Consider the following 18,380-nt stretch of genomic DNA (forward strand, 5'->3'; position numbering starts at 1 on the left):
GTAGCTACACTGTTGACACTATGAGTTGGGAGTAAAAGTGGCCCAGGCAGGAACCCATCCAATTCAATCCTGGTCCTACCTAATGTTTCTAGCCTTCCTTACTGGTGCAATTGGAAGTATTCCTTCCAATTCCTAGAAAAAAAAATGGCAAAACATCAGATTCACTTTTTCTCAAAGTTCTGAGCACAGTGCAATAATAAGAGGATTTTAAAACAGATTGCTTTGCAGTCATATTAAATCACGGCAAACATTCGTTTATCCAAAAGCTAGTTAACAAACCTGTCTCTCCTGCCCTCTCCAGTAAGAGGTGGCAGACAAGAAAGCCACCCTATTATTTAGTTTCCATGCTCTTGGAGATCCTTGGTGCCTTCTTACTTCTGTTCTGCCTCACTTAGAAACAAACAAACAAAAAAAGCTACCACATTCACATATAACCCGAGATTTTCATGAAAGCTGATTTTTATCTCTTTACAAATGATTAAACACCTTTCTCGCCCCTATCCAGGAATGCAGTTTGTTAGGGAACAGAGTGCTGGTGCTCCTTGGGCTCAGAGGATGGGGGAGGCAGATTGCAGGCTCCTGTTTGCTTCTCCCACAGCTGTAAGGCAGAGCCCAGGGACAAAGCCCGCCGCACTTCAAAGAAGCCGCTTCCTCCCCCCCAGATTACCTGGTCTATAACTGTGACTTCACTAAACACTAGGATTCAAAGAAGGGTAAACAAGGAAAGATTATGAAAAGGTGGAGGGGAAAGTATTTGCCTAATTGCGACTAAGACAGAAAACATACATGTTTAGCTCAAAAGACATTTTTGAAAGAAAAATTTAAGTACTGTTTTTGAGCTCAAGATCACAGGATTGGTTTCTTTCAAAGACCTTATTATAATGCCCACCTGCAAATGTTGGGTGCGAGCAAACTGCCCATGCAATCCTCCTTGGCTTGAGTTTTCTCAGGGAGGGCAGAGGGCCTGGGTCGCTTTTATTTGGCTAGGAGGACTCCATTGTCACCCCTATAGTCCAGGGGATGGCACCTCAGAGACCAAAAAAGTCAGCGAGGCAGGACCAGTGGAGAAGCCTGGCTTTGCTTTGATGGCCTGGACTCTGGCCTCCGTGACCTGCAGAATGCAGCAGAGCCCCCAGCAGGCAAACCCTACAAAGGCAGAAGGCGGGCTCCACAGCAAAATCATTTCACTTGCCCTATGCCGCTTTCGCCGCTAGGAGACGCCTGCAACCCACGTTTCTGGAAATGGTCCCCATTCAAACACAGCTGCCACCATTTAAAAAAAAAAAAAAAAAAAAAAAAAAAAAAAAGCGGCTCAAGTGTTACAGTGGATGCACTGATTATTTACAGGGAAATCTCAGGGAAATCTGGCCATCTCTTCACGTTCTCATCTCCACCTCGGCAAGCTCGCCGGCGTTCTGCAAACGCCCTAAGTCAGCTCGAACTTCAAGCTCCTTTCCGAGACACAAACCTCCGCCAGCACATCTGCACTGTCATTCCGCAGCGTGTCTCTCACACGAAAACATGCAGACACACAAGTGTTCCGTCCGTACAAATAAACACATTAAAGCATTACCATCGTGTTTGGATTTTTTTTTAAAGGCCCAGGGTTTCGGATGAGTCAGCTTGGGGTGCTAGAAAAATTGCATTTTAATGTTGTAGCTCTGAAGGGAGGGGGAGGGGCGGGAAGCACAGATGGCCACAGTGTATTAATATTCGGATACACTCTGAGCCCCTTTTCATTGATCCACAGGTCCTTTTTCTGCTCTGCCGCTTCATTCTCCGCCGCAGACGTGACGCTAAAATCATTTTAAACTGTAGCGGTTTGGTTTTGGCGGATGGTCAATTCAATGCAGCTGGAAAAGGCTTAGCCATGTTTGCTGGCTCCTTTTCCACCTACCCTCTTAAAGGTAGAACCCATCTCTCCGCAAGAGGCAAGTGGTAGGGGTAGGGGAACAGGCCGTTAAACACGGACTCTCCCGAGTGGTCCGAGCACGCCTCGCTGTCAATCACGCGTGGGGACGCGCACTCCTAATTTCTTTCCAGAAGGCACTGTAGCGTACCTTGCGGGCGGGGTGGGGGGTGGGAGGGGAGGGCAGTATAGGGGGAGGGGTGGTACCATTCCTTCCCTTCGGTTGCTGTAGCGTTACTCCTGGGTCATTCATTACCGGGAAGCCTCTAGGGAGTCATTCTAGTCTTTGGCTTAAACGGCTCCTCCGGAAAATAAACAACCTATTCCTTGCGGGCAGCACGTTGATAAGTATTAAAACGTATTCTTCGATATTTATCCTTGAAGGACAGGCATTCAGCGGGCTCTCCCAGCAGCGGAGAGTTCGTTCCCGCCGCCTTATAACTTCCCGGGAACTGGGCGTGTGGATACCCGTGGCTAGTCAGGCGCGCGGCTCAGAATCCCCGGACTGCTCCCCAGGGATTCGCACCGAACTCAGCTTGTGGCCAGCCAGCGAGGACGAGGGCCAGCACCAGGAATGTGCAAACGTGCCGGTGGATTCCCGCAGCGGTGCACACTCTATCCCCCGTGTGCGTGTGCACCGCCCCGCCCGCCCTCGCGGCCACCCCACGGTCATTCTCCAGAGAGCTGTCTTCGGGCTGGGCATGTACCTTCTTCCCACACCCCCTCTAGTTATGGAGGCAGGGATGGATCACCAAGGGTAAAAGAAAAATAAATAATTAAAACAGAAATCAGGCAAAAGAAGAAAAGAAAAGAAAAGCCCGCGCTCGCCACTGCTGCCTGGCGCGGGGCCAGGCGAGGCGCAGGGATATTGCTAGCGCCTCGCTGTGATGGGTGGTGCTGGATCCGGTGCCCTAGAGTGGGTTTAACGATGGCGGGCTCCCATGCATAAACTACAAAGAAGCCCCCAGTCCTTGACTGGGGTACTCACAGTTCGAAGCAATGTCCCCAAACGAGTTAATTTAGTAACCAAGCATTTTGTGGGTAGACATTAGATGGGTAGACGTTCAACCATCTGCCCGTCTATAGGAGCTGTCGCCCCAAGTCCCTTGGTCTGAATCCCTCCGCTTTAGGGGGAATTCACCTCCGCACTCCCTTTGCAGCCTGGTCTATCCTCCCCACACCTCCCCTTCTGACCCTCTAGCTTTGATTGACACATGCCATTTTATGCCGGCATTTAAATTGTCCGCGCGCATCTCTGCCAGAGTCCCTTGCTTTGGTAACCCCTACATGACTACCGGCCCCGGGGCAACTTTCCCCTCTTCTTGGTGATTTCTTTCCACGATCAGCAGGAGGGAAAACACCTTAAAGGAAAAAAAGAATGTTAGCGTCACTGGAAACCCCGCTCCTTGGAGAGGCTACCGCAGCTGTTGCTATTATGTTTTCGTATTTGCTGATGCAAACAGGGGAACCTCTCTTATTCCCTGCCCATTACCTGCGGCTGGGGACTGGGAACTTTCCGCGGCAGAGTCCCCTGCAAGCGCCTCGGGACCTGCGGGCTGTTCTTGCTCTCACACTCACACTCACTCCCGCAGCCAAAGCGAGCGTTCTGCCCCGCCCCTCCTGGCTGCCGCGTGACGTAACTACTTGACGGCCACTTTAGCCAACGAACAGTCGCTCGGTGGGTGGTGCTCCTCGGCGATTGGTTGGCAGAATGAGGGCGCTGCGCAAAAACAGAGAAGCGGAGCGCTCGGAGCTCAGAAACTGCCAGCCGAGATCACAAGCATTGGGGCTGAAGCAGGAGGCAGGATGGACTGAGAGGAGAAGAGGCAGGTTAGAGGGAGAGAGGCTTGCAAAGGAAACAGCAGAAAAGAAATAGCTGGTTGTGTTCACGCAAAGCCAGAGCCAGTGAAGTTGAGAATAGACACAAGACTATGAAAGCCAAGAGATGCAAAGAGAGACAGAGGGAAGAAAATGACAAGAGGAACGTCCATCCGGAGAAATGAAGAGAATGAAAGTTTTATGCTGCAGAACGGCTCCGTGTTTTTCCAGCAAAAATTTTTCTCGCTGTCTTTAACCCCGCTCGCGTTTGCCAGCCGTTGATATCAAGAGGCATGTTCAGTGGTGCCGGCAGCATCTCCTCTACCTTCTTTTCCTCTTCATCTTCCTCCTTCTCCTCTTCTTCCTCCTCCACATTCTCCTCCCATCAGCAGGAAGACAAACCTAGGACAGTCTTGAAATATCGAAATTTCCTCCTTGGGATTTGCCAGCGCCGCGTTGCGCCAACACTGTCGGAATAAAGGAGGCTGACTATTGTATGATCGTTATTTTATTAATTGGTCAGTGGGAAGATTACGGCTGAGCATAGGGGACATCTGTCACCCTTTCTGCGCTAAGATTGAAAAATGAGGCTCGATTTGGAGACGCTCTAAAATGAAGCAAAAGGAATCAAAATTTTAATACAGCCACAGGAGCCCCCCCCCCACGCAGCACACTTTTATTTATATTTTTTAGATTATTATTATTCTTTTTGTGGTGGTGGTTGGGGGGCGGTGATCGGGGTGGCTGGCTGGCTACAGGGGAGCTGCTTCCTTTTCCTTTTGGAAATGATTGTGCTGTTATTCTTTGCCTTGCTCTGGATGGTGGACGGAGTCTTTTCCCAGCTTCATTATACTGTGCAGGAAGAGCAGGAACATGGCACTTTCGTGGGGAATATCGCTGAAGACCTGGGCTTGGACATTACAAAACTTTCAGCTCGCAGGTTTCAGACGGTGGCCAACTCACGGACCCCTTACTTGGACCTCAATCTGGAGACCGGGGTTCTGTACGTAAACGAGAAGATAGATCGCGAGCAAATCTGTAAGCAGAGCCCCTCTTGTGTCCTGCACCTGGAGGTCTTTCTGGAGAACCCGCTGGAGCTGTTCCGAGTGGAGATCGAAGTGCTGGACATCAATGACAACCCTCCCTCCTTCCCAGAGCCCGACCTGACAGTGGAGATCTCAGAGAGCGCCACGCCAGGCACCCGCTTTCCCTTGGAGAGCGCCTTCGACCCAGACGTGGGGACCAACTCCTTGCGAGACTACGAGATAACCCCAAATAGCTACTTCTCGCTAGACGTACAGACCCAGGGAGATGGCAACCGATTCGCCGAACTGGTCCTGGAGAAGCCACTGGACCGAGAACAGCAAGCGGTGCACCGCTACGTGCTGACCGCGGTGGACGGGGGAGGAGGGGGAGGAGGAGGGGAAGGAGGGGGAGGCGGTGGGGGAGCCGGCCTGCCCCCCCAGCAGCAGCGTACTGGCACGGCCTTGCTCACCATCCGAGTGCTCGACTCCAACGACAATGTGCCCGCTTTTGACCAACCCGTCTACACAGTTTCCCTACCAGAGAATTCTCCCCCTGGCACGCTAGTGATCCAGCTTAATGCCACCGACCCTGATGAAGGCCAGAATGGCGAGGTCGTGTACTCGTTCAGTAGTCACATTTCACCCAGGGCTCGGGAGCTCTTCGGACTGTCGCCGCGCACCGGCCGGCTGGAGGTGAGCGGCGAGCTGGACTATGAAGAGAGCCCAGTGTATCAGGTGTATGTCCAAGCCAAGGACTTGGGTCCCAATGCTGTGCCTGCGCACTGCAAGGTTCTGGTGAGAGTGCTGGATGCCAACGACAACGCACCAGAGATCAGCTTCAGCACAGTGAAAGAGGCGGTGAGCGAGGGTGCGGCCCCTGGCACGGTGGTGGCTCTGTTCAGCGTGACCGATCGGGACTCAGAGGAGAACGGGCAGGTGCAGTGTGAGCTTCTGGGAGACGTGCCGTTCCGCCTCAAGTCTTCCTTCAAGAATTACTACACTATCGTGACCGAAGCCCCCTTGGACCGAGAGGCTGGGGACTCCTACACCCTGACCGTGGTGGCCCGCGACCGGGGCGAGCCTGCACTCTCCACCAGTAAGTCGATCCAGGTTCAAGTGTCAGATGTGAATGACAATGCGCCGCGCTTCAGCCAGCCGGTCTACGACGTGTATGTGACAGAAAACAATGTGCCGGGTGCCTACATTTACGCGGTGAGCGCCACGGACCGCGACGAAGGGGCCAATGCAAAATTAACCTACTCTATCCTAGAGTGCCAGATCCAAGGAATGAGTGTCTTCACCTACGTGTCCATCAACTCAGACAACGGCTACTTGTACGCCCTGAGATCCTTCGACTATGAGCAGATCAAGGACTTCAGCTTTCAAGTAGAAGCCCGGGACGCCGGCAGTCCCCAGGCGCTGGCCGGCAATGCCACGGTCAACATCTTGATAGTGGATCAGAACGACAACGCCCCCGCCATCGTGGCGCCCCTTCCGGGGCGCAACGGGACTCCAGCCCGCGAGGTGCTGCCGCGCTCTGCCGAACCCGGCTACCTGCTCACTCGTGTGGCCGCAGTGGACGCGGACGACGGCGAGAACGCCAGGCTCACCTACAGCATAGTGCGGGGCAACGAAATGAACCTCTTTCGACTGGACTGGCGCACCGGAGAGCTCCGCACCGCGCGCCGGGTCCCAGCCAAGCGCGACCCCCAGCGGCCTTATGAGCTGGTGATCGAGGTGCGCGACCACGGGCAGCCGCCCCTGTCCTCCACAGCCACCCTGGTGGTTCAGCTGGTGGATGGAGCGGTGGAGCCACAGGGCGGGGGCGGGGACCGAGGCGGAGGGTCTGGGGAACACCTGCGTCCCAGCCGCTCTGGCGGCGGGGAAACTTCACTGGACCTCACACTTATCCTTATCATCGCCCTGGGCTCGGTGTCCTTCATCTTCCTGCTGGCCATGATCGTGTTGGCCGTGCGCTGTCAGAAAGAGAAAAAACTCAACATCTACACGTGTCTCGCGAGCGATTGCTGCCTCTGCTGCTGCTGCTGCGGCAATGGGAGCTCCACCTGCTGCGGCCGCCAAGCCCGGGCGCGCAAGAAGAAACTCAGCAAGTCAGATATCATGTTGGTGCAGAGCGCCAACGTCCCTAGCAACCCGGCCCAGGTGCCGGTAGAGGAGTCCGGAGGCTTCGGTTCCCATCACCACAATCAGAACTATTGCTATCAGGTCTGCCTCACCCCGGAGTCCGCCAAGACCGACCTGATGTTCCTGAAGCCCTGCAGCCCTTCCCGGAGTACAGATGCTGAGCACAATCCCTGCGGAGCCATCGTCACCGGGTACAGCGACCAGCAACCAGACATCATTTCCAACGGAAGCATTTTGTCCAACGAGGTAAGGCTGAAGGGAAAGAAGCACCATCTCTCATCTCCTCCATCAGAAAGCCTCCTTTAGCCCGGCCCTGCATCTCTTCTGGTGCACTGTGTATTTTCAGGTGTTAGCGTGTTTGTGTGGCTGAGGGAAGGGGAGGATTGGGGGTCACCTTTTATCACCTCTTGGTGTGTAACCTAACTTCTGTGTTCTGTGTTCTGACTGCACTCCACCCCTTTGATTTTATTTTCATTCCCCCCTCCCAGCACCCCCCCCCCCCTTTGCTTCTTTGCAACCTTGGAGCTTCCTCCTCCCTCTTCTACATTTATGGTCCTGCCTTCTTTGAAATCTGGGGAATATATGAGAAAAAGCTTGGCGGGAGAGAGAAGTGTGGGGGAGGGGCCAATCACTGACAAAGGTCTTTTTCTCTTTGCATCTGTCCCAGGCATTAATAAAGTTGCTTCCATTTTGGTTTGTTTATCACTGTTTTCAGTCGCGTGTACCAGTAAGCAATAGATTGTTTAACTTTATATGGTTGCCTAAATTGGATTGCATGTTTAGTGATCAGTTCCTTCTCTGAAAAAAAAAGAAAAAACAAAAAAAACAAACAAAAAAAAAAACACAACCACCAAGTCAATTCTGCTCTGGACAGCTTTAACACAAGCTCTTGAAGCCGAATGCCCACACAGTGTGAATTTGAATGAAGTTCCTCTGGCACAGAATCCTGTAAGAGTAAACTAACTGAAAGCTTGAACAACTGTCTTAAATATATCATTCAATAATAATTACTTCCTTGCCACTTTTAGTTTAGTTTTTTTGTTGGTTTTTTTGTTTTTGTTTTGTAGGAATTGCCTACTGTTGGCTTCTTTCTTCAGCAAAGAATTTGGCTTGTCAATTTCAATTTCTTTTTAAAAGGTAGAGACATAGTGGAAAGTTGGAGGGTGGGGAGTGGGGAGAGCCTTGTAAAGCAAAGTTTGGACTGGGAAGGTGTGTGGGCCTTGGGGAGCTTGCAGAGGGCCTCTGGAGGGAAAATGGAGCAGTGTTATGACAGTCACTCTTGGCATCTCCTTATTTTGAGTCTAAGATATAACTGATTGACTTTCACGAATATTTGTATAGCTCACTTGTATCCTAAGTAACTTTGAAAAATAAACAACAAAATAATTTGAGAAAATATCCAAACTTTTTCTTATTGAGCGTGCTGTTTTTTCTTGTGTCCATCCGTATCCACTTAAACACTCCGTAGACTATTGAAAGACAAGATGCAGACTATGATTAGAGTAATTTTATGGTAGACGCAACAGTTTATTAAACCTAGGTATAAGGGTTTTGTTTGTTTTGGTTTTGTTTTTTTTTTTTTTTTTTTTTTGCATTCTCCTTTTAAATAAGACACATTTTCTCTGGGCCAGCAAGTCTGCTTTGTTTTGCTTTGCTTTGAAAGAAAAAAACATATCACCTGTATCAAAGAAATCTAGATTCAAATGTCTCTACATGTTTCTCTTGTTCCTAGCCAGCAATCACCAGGCTGTGACCCTATGAAAACCTTAAAATTCCTTAAGCACAATATATACATGTGCTTAAATCCAACATTCTGAGTTCTTATTCTCAGAAGCAGGATGGTCGTTGTTCTCTCTGAATTTTAGTGCTCTTTATTTATTTATTTTTTCCTAGAATAAACACCAGCGAGCAGAGCTCAGCTATCTAGTTGACAGACCTCGCCGAGTTAACAGGTATGAACTATTTTCAATCCTTAGTTTTGTGTGTGAAAAGTTTCCTACCAAGTATAAGGAGGAAGTAGATGTGTGTTGTTTCATATGAAAAGATGCAATGCATAAAGCATTTTAAACTGAGGCAGGCACAACTACTCTACATAATTCATTTATCTCTATAAGATTAGCTATACAATGTTGTTCATTTATGTAAAAATTATAAAATACTTTTCCAGCTTCTATGACTTATTCACACTGATGTTCATATATATCTTATTTTTAAAAAGACATAGGCATGTTCTTATCTCCAGTCATAGAATAATGTGTAAACTTCACATGTTTCATGTTGCAATTGACTGTGAAGGCTCCGTTTTTAGGGAGTTATTAAGTGGTAAAAATGAGCTTCATATGGAAATCCAAGAGTCTGCAGCACACATTAGTGACCATGTGGTGGCAGAAGAATGTTTTCTGTGTTTGTTCACCTTTTTTTTTTTTCCTTTAATTCTAACATTCTCCTTTTTATGTTTCTAGTTCTGCATTCCAGGAAGCTGACATAGTAAGCTCTAAGGACAGTGGTCATGGAGACAGTGAACAGGGAGACAGTGATCATGATGTCACCAACCGTGGCCAGTCAGCTGGTAAGTGTTAATCTAATACCCATTATATAGCTGTTTATTTAAATACCTCTCCAATGGATGATGAGTTAGGTGATGGTCTGTCTTCCATTGGTCACTGTGCTCCAAAGAAGGTTGTAAAAATTGTTACATCTTTTGAAGTGTTGAGGTTAGAACTGTACTCTAGAATCTAAACACCATGCATTCTAGAGAAAGGTATTTTGCATACAAAGTATCACTGGAGAAGGGGATGATGTTAAAAGTCACAAATGGGTTTTAGTTTGCAGTCCAGGTGTCTGTGGGCTTCATAACATTAGTAATAGACATTTGATAATTAGTGTTGTCTAGGCATCTTTGATCTCCTCCTATTTTGAAAAGAATCAAAATCTGAGCTCAAGCATTGGTTTATGTGTGCTAACTAATGGCCAAAGGTGGCAGTTATAGTACAATGGAACTTTTATATTACATTTTACTTCAAATTTCAAATATGAGTTTGTTCTTTAAGTGTGTGTAAGATCTAATACTAATTACCAATACTAAAAGAACCTATAAGAAATAAACTATGTACCTTAAGATGAAATAAAATTATTTGATTTTTTTTCTACTCCCATTTGGATTTCACCCATGAAAGATGTTTGCTGAATTCTTTCTTCTTAATGCTGTGTTTATTTGAAACAGGAAGGAATGGGAAACCCTGGGAAATTCTTGAAACATCTGAAAAATGTCACCAGTGGGTTACCTCTGGGTGACACTTATTTCTCTTGAGATTTGACCTTGATTTACTCCATAAAGTGATGGAGTTTTAATATTTGAGGTACTATTAGTCATTGAGAGTATTCATTCCTTGACACACTTGGTAGCCCTGGGAATGGTGCAGAGGCACTGTGTCAAAGGGCAGAGCACACCCAGTAGGGCCTGGCAGCAGGGATTGCTACAAGCCTCTCAGTTGGCTAATGTGTGCTCTATCTGTGGCTGCTTAGTCTTGGGAAACCCAGGCAGGAGGAAAGGGAAAAAGAGGCTGCTCAAGGGTCTCTTTATATTGCTGCAAGTCATTAATATGCAGACCTAATGAGACTTGAGAACTGCCAAGAATCCCCGGAGGTCCCTGCCCCTTGCGGGCCTTCACGCTAAGTGAACAGAGCATCTATTTAGTGTCTGGGGTCCTGACAACAAACCAGATCTTGCCAGCAGTTTATATGTGAGTACAAAGTCCCTTTCATGTTTGCCCTATATGTGGTATATGATTTATTGTTATCATTTTAAAACTGTACATTTAGAACTATCGGTTTCTATTTTCCACAAGTTTCTAATTTAACCCCAGCCTCTTACAACAAAAGGTTTGGCATAAGAAAACTGCTACATCTTTCCTTGCATATATTTTATTTCTTTCCCACCCACTCCCTTTTGTGGTTTTCTTTCTTTTTCTTTAAGTAGCACCCGAGTCCCAGTGAGCATTTTAGTGAGCCTAGTCACTTAGAAATACAAAATGAGCCTAATAATCTATGCAAAGGAAAAGGAATGAATAAAAGTTCTCAAGAAAGGCTAGATTTGTTACACAGACATTCCTGGTAGCCTGTCTTCATGAGAGCTATCTTATTTCACAGCACAGTGTTGCTATTTTGTTAATGATTCTTTCAAAGAATTTAGGATCTTAGAGACTTTTAAGGATCATTAAAATGCTAAAATGTGTTCTGCAGCACGTTTTAAATAGGCAAGGCAATGTTTGGCTTTCATCATCTAAGTGCTGAACTTTTTGCCCCCATATCTAAGTTGTTAAATGTGTAAAAGTGATATAGAATTGCCACTCCATTTATGCAGCTTAGTGGTAAGACGGGTAGATACAATGCACTGGGCACAGTAATTGCTGTTTTGCAGTTGTTAGAAAGCACTTACAGTGAGAAGTAATTGCACCTTGGTGTTGAATTGATCAGTTGTAATATGCTTAATTTTATAGTAAGAAGTATTCTGGGTCTTTTGAAAGTAAAAATCTGAATGCATAAAATTAAAATGTCTTTTAGTAAGTGATGTTTTGCCACCCATATTAATGTTTTGTAGTATAAACCTCACAGTGAGTAGGAGGAGTATTTCAGAAGTCATGGTTGTTTTAAAAAATGTCATTTATTTCTTTGTAAAGACAACTTATGGTGATCTTCCAAATTTGCAAAATTAGCTAATTAAGCAAATCTCACTACATATGTTAGGTGAAAATGTAAAATGAATGGAGTGAAAGTGGAAAGACTAAAGATCCCTAATTCTCCCCTGAGCCTGTGTCTCTTCCCAGTGCACAATGAGGCCTACTGTTTCACCTGTTCAATTTTTCTAACTTTTTTTTTTTTTACTTCTTCAATCTTTTCTATGATAACCTTACCTTATACTTACTTATCTGCATATGAAATACTTCCTTTACTGAGTTGTTTCCATTTTGTGTCCTTTACTGTTCATCTTCTTGCTTTTCTGCTATCTAACCCTGCAGCAGTCCCAAACCTTCACAGAAAGGCTGCTGACAAGAAGGCAGCTGCAGAGAGTCACATGAGCTTTCTCAGTTGGCCACTGCACCTGGCTCCCTGCACAAAATGATTGGGCTTGACCACTGCTCTGTGGCACTTTGCTTTCTATAGCCTTGTCAAGGTGCTTTCCGTTTTTTTCAGTGCACTATTGATGTATCGGTTAGATATGGCAGAGGTCCAGGAAGATGTGGTGAAAGCCATCACAAGTGGCAAAACTGATGAGCCACAGCTAAAGGGCAAAAAAGTAGATTTTAAAAAATGTCCAAGCTTCTTTAGTAACTCAGGATATTAAAGCATTTAATTTTCTATCTCAGAATAAGGATCTTAGTTATATGATTTTAAACATTACTAATATCATTGAGGTATATTTACGCAAATCTACTTTGTTGTAAGAAACTGATCTTCATTAAATGTCTATGCTATGAAAAAACTATAAGTTATAAATTTATTTTGATACCTGTCTCTTTCTAAAGATATGCTAGAAGGAGAATCCTAGGTAATTTAGTCACTTTTAACAACTAAAAATTGCCAGCTTTGTCTTACACGTTTTTGTTGCTGTTGTTGTTGTTGAAAAATAAGATATTTATCCATCATGCATGGCAAACTATTAAATATAAATTTATAAATAAAATAGCTAAAATGATCAGTATTTTAAAGATAATAGGCAAAGCATATCATGTATTATGTTAAACCATTGGACGATAACAGCATCTGCCAGAGAAATCTTAATTTTCATGAACTAGAGATCTTTTCTTAATTTCAGTAACATTTCAGATGTTGGCAAATAAAGATTTGACTTATAAATAAAGGGAATTCACTTCAGTTGTTTACAAATATTTGTTCAAGCTTCTGACGAATCTATGAGATATATTCTGATAACGTAAGGAGACTTATAATTGGAAAATATATAGAAGTCAATATACTGAAAGAAAGTGAACAACGCTGTAGGCATTTTGAGCGGTGATAAGATGAAATAGAATTTTGATGTGCATTTTTTTATTTACTAATGTTAATTGTAATGATAAATATCTGGCCCTGGCCTATTCTTATAACTATAGTTAATATCTCTGAAATACTTTGAGATACTTAGAAAGATGGCTAGAAATTTTCTCAAAAAATGAATTTTGTTTTCTTTAAATTTGTTTTGTCACACATACTGAAGGTTGATTAGAAGCAGTATCGTTTTGAAAGGAGCACATATTAAATACACTTCTAATTCCCTGAAGCAGGACCACCTACTGCTACTGAGTAAAATATAAATATGTGTGTCTTAAAATGTACCTGAGTCTATCTTTTTAAAACAGGCAGTCCCTCATATCAGCTGTCATTGCAAAATAGCTTATTCCTGAGGCCTGGAAAGAAATGATTGGAAATAACGATTGCAAGTGAAATTACATATTTTAAGACATTTAGTGTTTGTCCTCAATAGTATTTGAATACTGAATAATAAACAAATGCCAAGTAGTATTATAAAAACGTGTCCTGTGTTTTTCTTGTCTGTACACATAAAATAGGTTTATTCGTAAATGCATTCATTCCACAGAGAAAATAGTAAGTTAAACTTACTAAATTTTGGGCCTTCGATCTGAGTCCTGAGAACTAGTAAGAACAATGTCGATGCTTCTGATTTACATCACAGGTCCTGGAATCGGCTCTCTGTGAAATGGTCACGTTTTGACAAAAAGTTAAATGCATTTCTATGTATTTGGTAATTAAAGTTACAGGGTCAATGTGACTAATGATAAATGATAAGAGAACGCTGTTAGTCATCTAACAGCTCCCCTGTGTGAGGACCCTTAATGGGATACATTCATTTCATTCGCAAACTATTTATCTAAATGACAAATGAAAATGTCCATTTTCTATTAATTTCTCTGTTGCTTATTTGAAGTTTATTGATTATTATGTGGTTTTCATTTTCATTTCTATGTCTGATTTTTTTTTCCTCACGAGAAATAGATCCACTCATTTTACTGATAAAACTGGTGAAATACTCAGGCCTTATTCGAGAGACCTCACTTCCATTCCAGCTATGTATAAGGATATATAATATTGCCCAAAACATCCTACACCACTGCTTCATACATTTATTTAAAACATTGCCTAACAATTTTCTCACTTACTAAGTGAAAACTTATTCAATGTTCCTTAATTTATTGAAATCTTTCAATATTCCTTAATTTTTGTCAAGAACATGAGTGGTGTACATTTTATACATTCTCAGTTCATACAAATTTTTATATATTCTGAGGAAATTTTAACCAGCCTGTAGTAATTAGCAGATTACTCGTAGATTACTACTAGTTTTTTTCTACTACTAATTAGTAGGAAAAAAAATCACCTATTTGCAAGATAAAGAAATATATACAACTCAATATACAATTATATATAAAAGTAATTTTTGCCAAATGCTTTCTTGTATCATTGAGAAATATTACTGACATTAGTTTGTTACTAAGGTAACAATAACTTGAATTACAATGAATACTTGGACATGAATACATAAAATATGATAAATGATTAAAGAACATTGTTATTCATCTAACAGCTCCCCCAAGTGAGGACCCTTAATGGGATACATTTTTTCTTTCATTCGCAAACTATTTATCTAAATGAAAAGTGAAAAAGTCTATTTTCATACGTTTGAATGTATTTGCCCATTTAAAATTATATGTACCAGTTATATTCAGAAAATGTTATTAATTGGAAAATGTTACATTAGTACCTATCTTTCCATGATTGAATATAACAATTGAAATTAACTTTTTGAACTTAAAGATCTATCAATTATTCAATTTATCTTGAACTTTTATTTTCTCTTGTATGTTACAACTGAATACAGTTTCCCCCTCTCTCCACTTCTCCTAATCCTTCACACCATCTCCCTTCTCCACAGTTCTAGCTCTGTTAAAAAAAAAAAAAAAAGACAAAGACCTTCCAGGAATATCCGCCCAACATGGCCTACCAAGATATATCCTACTAAGCACACAGCGTCATATTAAGGCTGAATGAGGCAACCCAAATAGGAGGAAAAGGCTCCCAATGTAGGCAAAAGAGTTAGCTATCCCCCAAATCGCAATGTCAGGAGTCCCAGAAGAACACTAACCTAACGACATTAACATCTTTGCAGAGGACCTAGCTCAGACCCATATAGGGTTTGTAAGCTTCAGTCTCTGAAAGCCCCTATGAGCCATACTTAGTTGATTCTGTGCACCATGCACAGGAAGGATCCAATTTAGTTTGAAAATAATTATACATAATTATTTTTCTCTCAAGTGTGACTTTTGTGATACAAAAGAGCCTTCTTTTTTCCCACCACTATATTATATTAAATATAAGCCTTGTTCCTGGGATGCTGCCTGTATATCATATAAACATGTAACACGGATGTTTTTCTTTTTAACGTGCCTATCTTCTTGCAAAAATAGGATGTGTATAGAGTATAGGAAAACATCTCCTGGATTTTCATTGTGTTCCAAGTCAGACTTTTGTAATCTCAGTTTCAGCATTTAAACTCAAGAGATTACCCACCAATAGTTCATTTTCAGGCGTGTGAATAACAATCACTAATAGGCTGTTAAAATCTAAGTATATAAAATGAAAAGTCATTATTTAGTGAGATTTATATATAGTAAATAACTTGGTGTTGTTTCCTCAAAAATATTTTTTTTAGTTAATGGGCTTTAAGTCTAAAACAATTGTAGAAATTATACAAGTTTCATTATTTTGAAATATTTATTATCTTGTCTAAGTATTTTCAAGTACACTTGCATGTAAATCAATGTGTAATACAATACTTCAGTTGAAACACTAAAACCTACTTTGAGAGCTCAGAGAATTCTAGATACTTGTGAAATTAAGAATAAAAGGTACTCATTAAATAAATATTCTATGTTAATTTTAAAATCTGAGTTTTTCATGCATTTCAAAGACTTTATGATATAAATTAATCACACTTTAGATATTTGAAATTAATCAAAATTATACTTGCCAGATGTCTCAGTAGGAAAAAGTCCTTGCAGCTAAATCACATGAACTGATGAGTTTTGTCCTTATTAATTACATCATGGAAGGAGAGAAACCTTCTATACAAGTAGTTCTCTGACCTGTCCATGTGCCTTGGCACATATACTCACATAAACATTCTCTCTCTCTCTCTCTCTCTCTCTCTCTCTCTCTCTCTCTCTCTCTCTCTCTCTCTCTCTCTGTCTCTGTCTCTCTCTATCTCTCCTGCTCCCCCCCCCTCTCTCTCACACACTAATAAGAAAATTGATATAGTTTTAATACACCAGAAAATTTTATCAGAATTTAAAGCATTCCATAAATGCACTAGTATGCTTCAAATATCATTGGAATGATCCTTTTGTTTAAAGTTCTTTTCTGTGTTGTGCTACCCATCAAATGTGTATCAGGCTTGGCATGGTGGAACTGGACTGCTGCCTCAGTATTTGGGAAACTAAGGCAAAACAATTAAGAGCTTCAAGCCATCCTAGACTACTTAGGAAGTCAGCCTGGGCTGTATGGCAAAGCCCTGACTCAATGATCAGAACAATTGAGACAAAATGGTATTAGGTACTATTCCACAGCTCTCAAAACTTCTTGGACTAGTGAGATAACTGAGTCAGGCAAGTGCTTGATTTTGAAGCCTGAGGATTAGAGTTTAAGCTCCCAAGTACATACCATGTACTTGGCCATGGATGTGCTTGCATGCACTTGCAGTCCCAGAAATGGGAAGGTGGAGACAGGCAGAACCCTAGAGGTCATTCTCAGACAGAAGAGCTTAATTGGCAAGGTCCAGGTCAGAGACAGACTCTGAAAAACTCCACACGACCCCTCCCCCCAAAATCTCTTATAACCCCAAACAAAACACAGTGGATACCATCTGATCATCTGATCTGCAACCACATTCACATTTGGACACACACACACACACACACACACACACACACACACACACACACCACAGTTCTTGTATGTGATTCAAGATCTTGTCCACAATCAGGTAAAATTTAACAGTCTTCTCAGTTTAAAGAGGGTGGCAAAATTTGTGACAACATTTTCAATCTTGCTACATAAGTTGACTTATTGTTGACTGGGACAACTATTTATGTACAGAGGAACACTAAGGAATATGTCGATATTATTTGTAGCCAATTCCCACTGCATTTCGTTACCTTGGCTACACTAATTATAGTCATTTGTTTGGGGGTTGTGCAAGGTGGTAAATAATAAGCACTTTATAGGCATATGGATTGCCAGCGTTCCAGAGGCAGATACCTTTAGGAACCTACTTCTCAGGAAACTAAGATCCATACTTGCCCTACTTGTAGAATGTTCAGAAATCTTTTCATTGGTTGTTTGTCAATTTCGGCTGTATTTCCGTTAAAGTTCAAATCCAAAATCTGTAGTCTACTAACTGTCGCCAGTGCTTGGCATATGTTCTCTATGGCGGGAGGAACAATAACTAACACGCTAGTAAGGAACTATAGATCAAGATGCCTTAGTAGCTGGAATTTCTATAGTATCAGACCCACAGAAGAGTTTTCAAATATTCCTTTTCTACTCACTATTTCCTCAACTTTTAAGATGTTGACAGCCAGCATTTTTTTTAACCCCTCCAGTTTTCTGATTCGAGAATCTTTGCCACAGAGTCTCATCTTTTAGATTTGCAGATCCCTTTTTGTTCTTTTAAATTCTGTTTTAAATCACAGAGGGAATACTACTAAGAATTTTTGGTTTCCATCAGATTAAAAGGAAACGTATTTGGTCAAATGTCTTCATCTATCACTACTGCATTACCTGACATTTCCCCGACCGTCGAATACATCTGGAGTTCCTCGTCTTTTCCCTTTTCCTTTCTACGATTTCTCTTCTCTCAGGTATGGATCTTTTCTCCAACTGCACCGAGGAATGTAAAGCACTGGGCCACTCTGACCGATGCTGGATGCCTTCTTTTGTCCCTTCGGATGGACGCCAGGCTGCAGATTACCGCAGCAACCTGCATGTCCCCGGCATGGACTCTGTTCCAGACACCGAGGTCTTTGAACCTCCAGAAGTCCAGCCTGGGGCAGAGCGCTCCTTCTCCACTTTCGGCAAAGAGAAGGCCCTGCATGGCACCCTGGAGAGGAAGGAGTTGGACGGATTGCTGTCTAATACACGAGCGCCTTACAAACCACCATATTTGAGTAAGTATCACACAGAAGCCTGCATATTTCCTCTTAAGAAGTGAAGTTCCACATTCTATTTTCTGAAAACAGTTTGAGTAATTAAAAGAATTTGATGAAGATTATTTTTAGGTTTATGCAGTAATCTAGGATGGAAAGCTGAACAGTTAGCAGGAAGATGGGCTCTGATGTTATTAGGGCTCTATTAACAATAAAATACATGCTTGGCTTTATAGAGAAAATATTTTCAGATCTTCTTTATCTAGA

General features: G+C 43.0%; 1 protein-coding gene and 1 long non-coding RNA gene across 5 annotated transcripts in view; one reads left to right on the forward strand and one right to left on the reverse strand.

Moving 5' to 3' along the window:
- 2610316D01Rik (RIKEN cDNA 2610316D01 gene) overlaps positions 1-3,520 on the reverse strand; it is a 97,822-nt gene extending 94,302 nt beyond the window's left edge. The window contains exon 1 of the long non-coding RNA NR_045172.1: positions 3,402-3,520. This is a non-coding gene — a long non-coding RNA (RIKEN cDNA 2610316D01 gene). The remainder of the gene's footprint in view (positions 1-3,401) is intronic.
- A 137-nt stretch (positions 3,521-3,657) lies between these two features.
- Pcdh10 (protocadherin 10) overlaps positions 3,658-18,380 on the forward strand; it is a 56,182-nt gene continuing 41,459 nt past the window's right edge. For 3 of the 4 annotated variants that reach the window (NM_001098170.1, NM_001098171.1, NM_001098172.1), the window contains exons 1-4: positions 3,658-7,143; positions 8,791-8,849; positions 9,360-9,466; positions 17,829-18,134. In NM_001098170.1, the coding sequence (NP_001091640.1) occupies positions 4,513-7,143; positions 8,791-8,849; positions 9,360-9,466; positions 17,829-18,134 (3,103 nt within the window). In that variant the 5' untranslated portion in view covers positions 3,658-4,512. Of the gene's footprint in view, positions 8,296-8,790; positions 8,850-9,359; positions 9,467-17,828; positions 18,135-18,380 lie in introns of those variants that run through there. The other variant, NM_011043.3, reaches the window with a different exon arrangement.

Source organism: Mus musculus, chromosome 3, assembly GCF_000001635.26.
Source record: "Mus musculus strain C57BL/6J chromosome 3, GRCm38.p6 C57BL/6J".
NCBI lineage: Eukaryota > Metazoa > Chordata > Mammalia > Rodentia > Muridae > Mus > Mus musculus.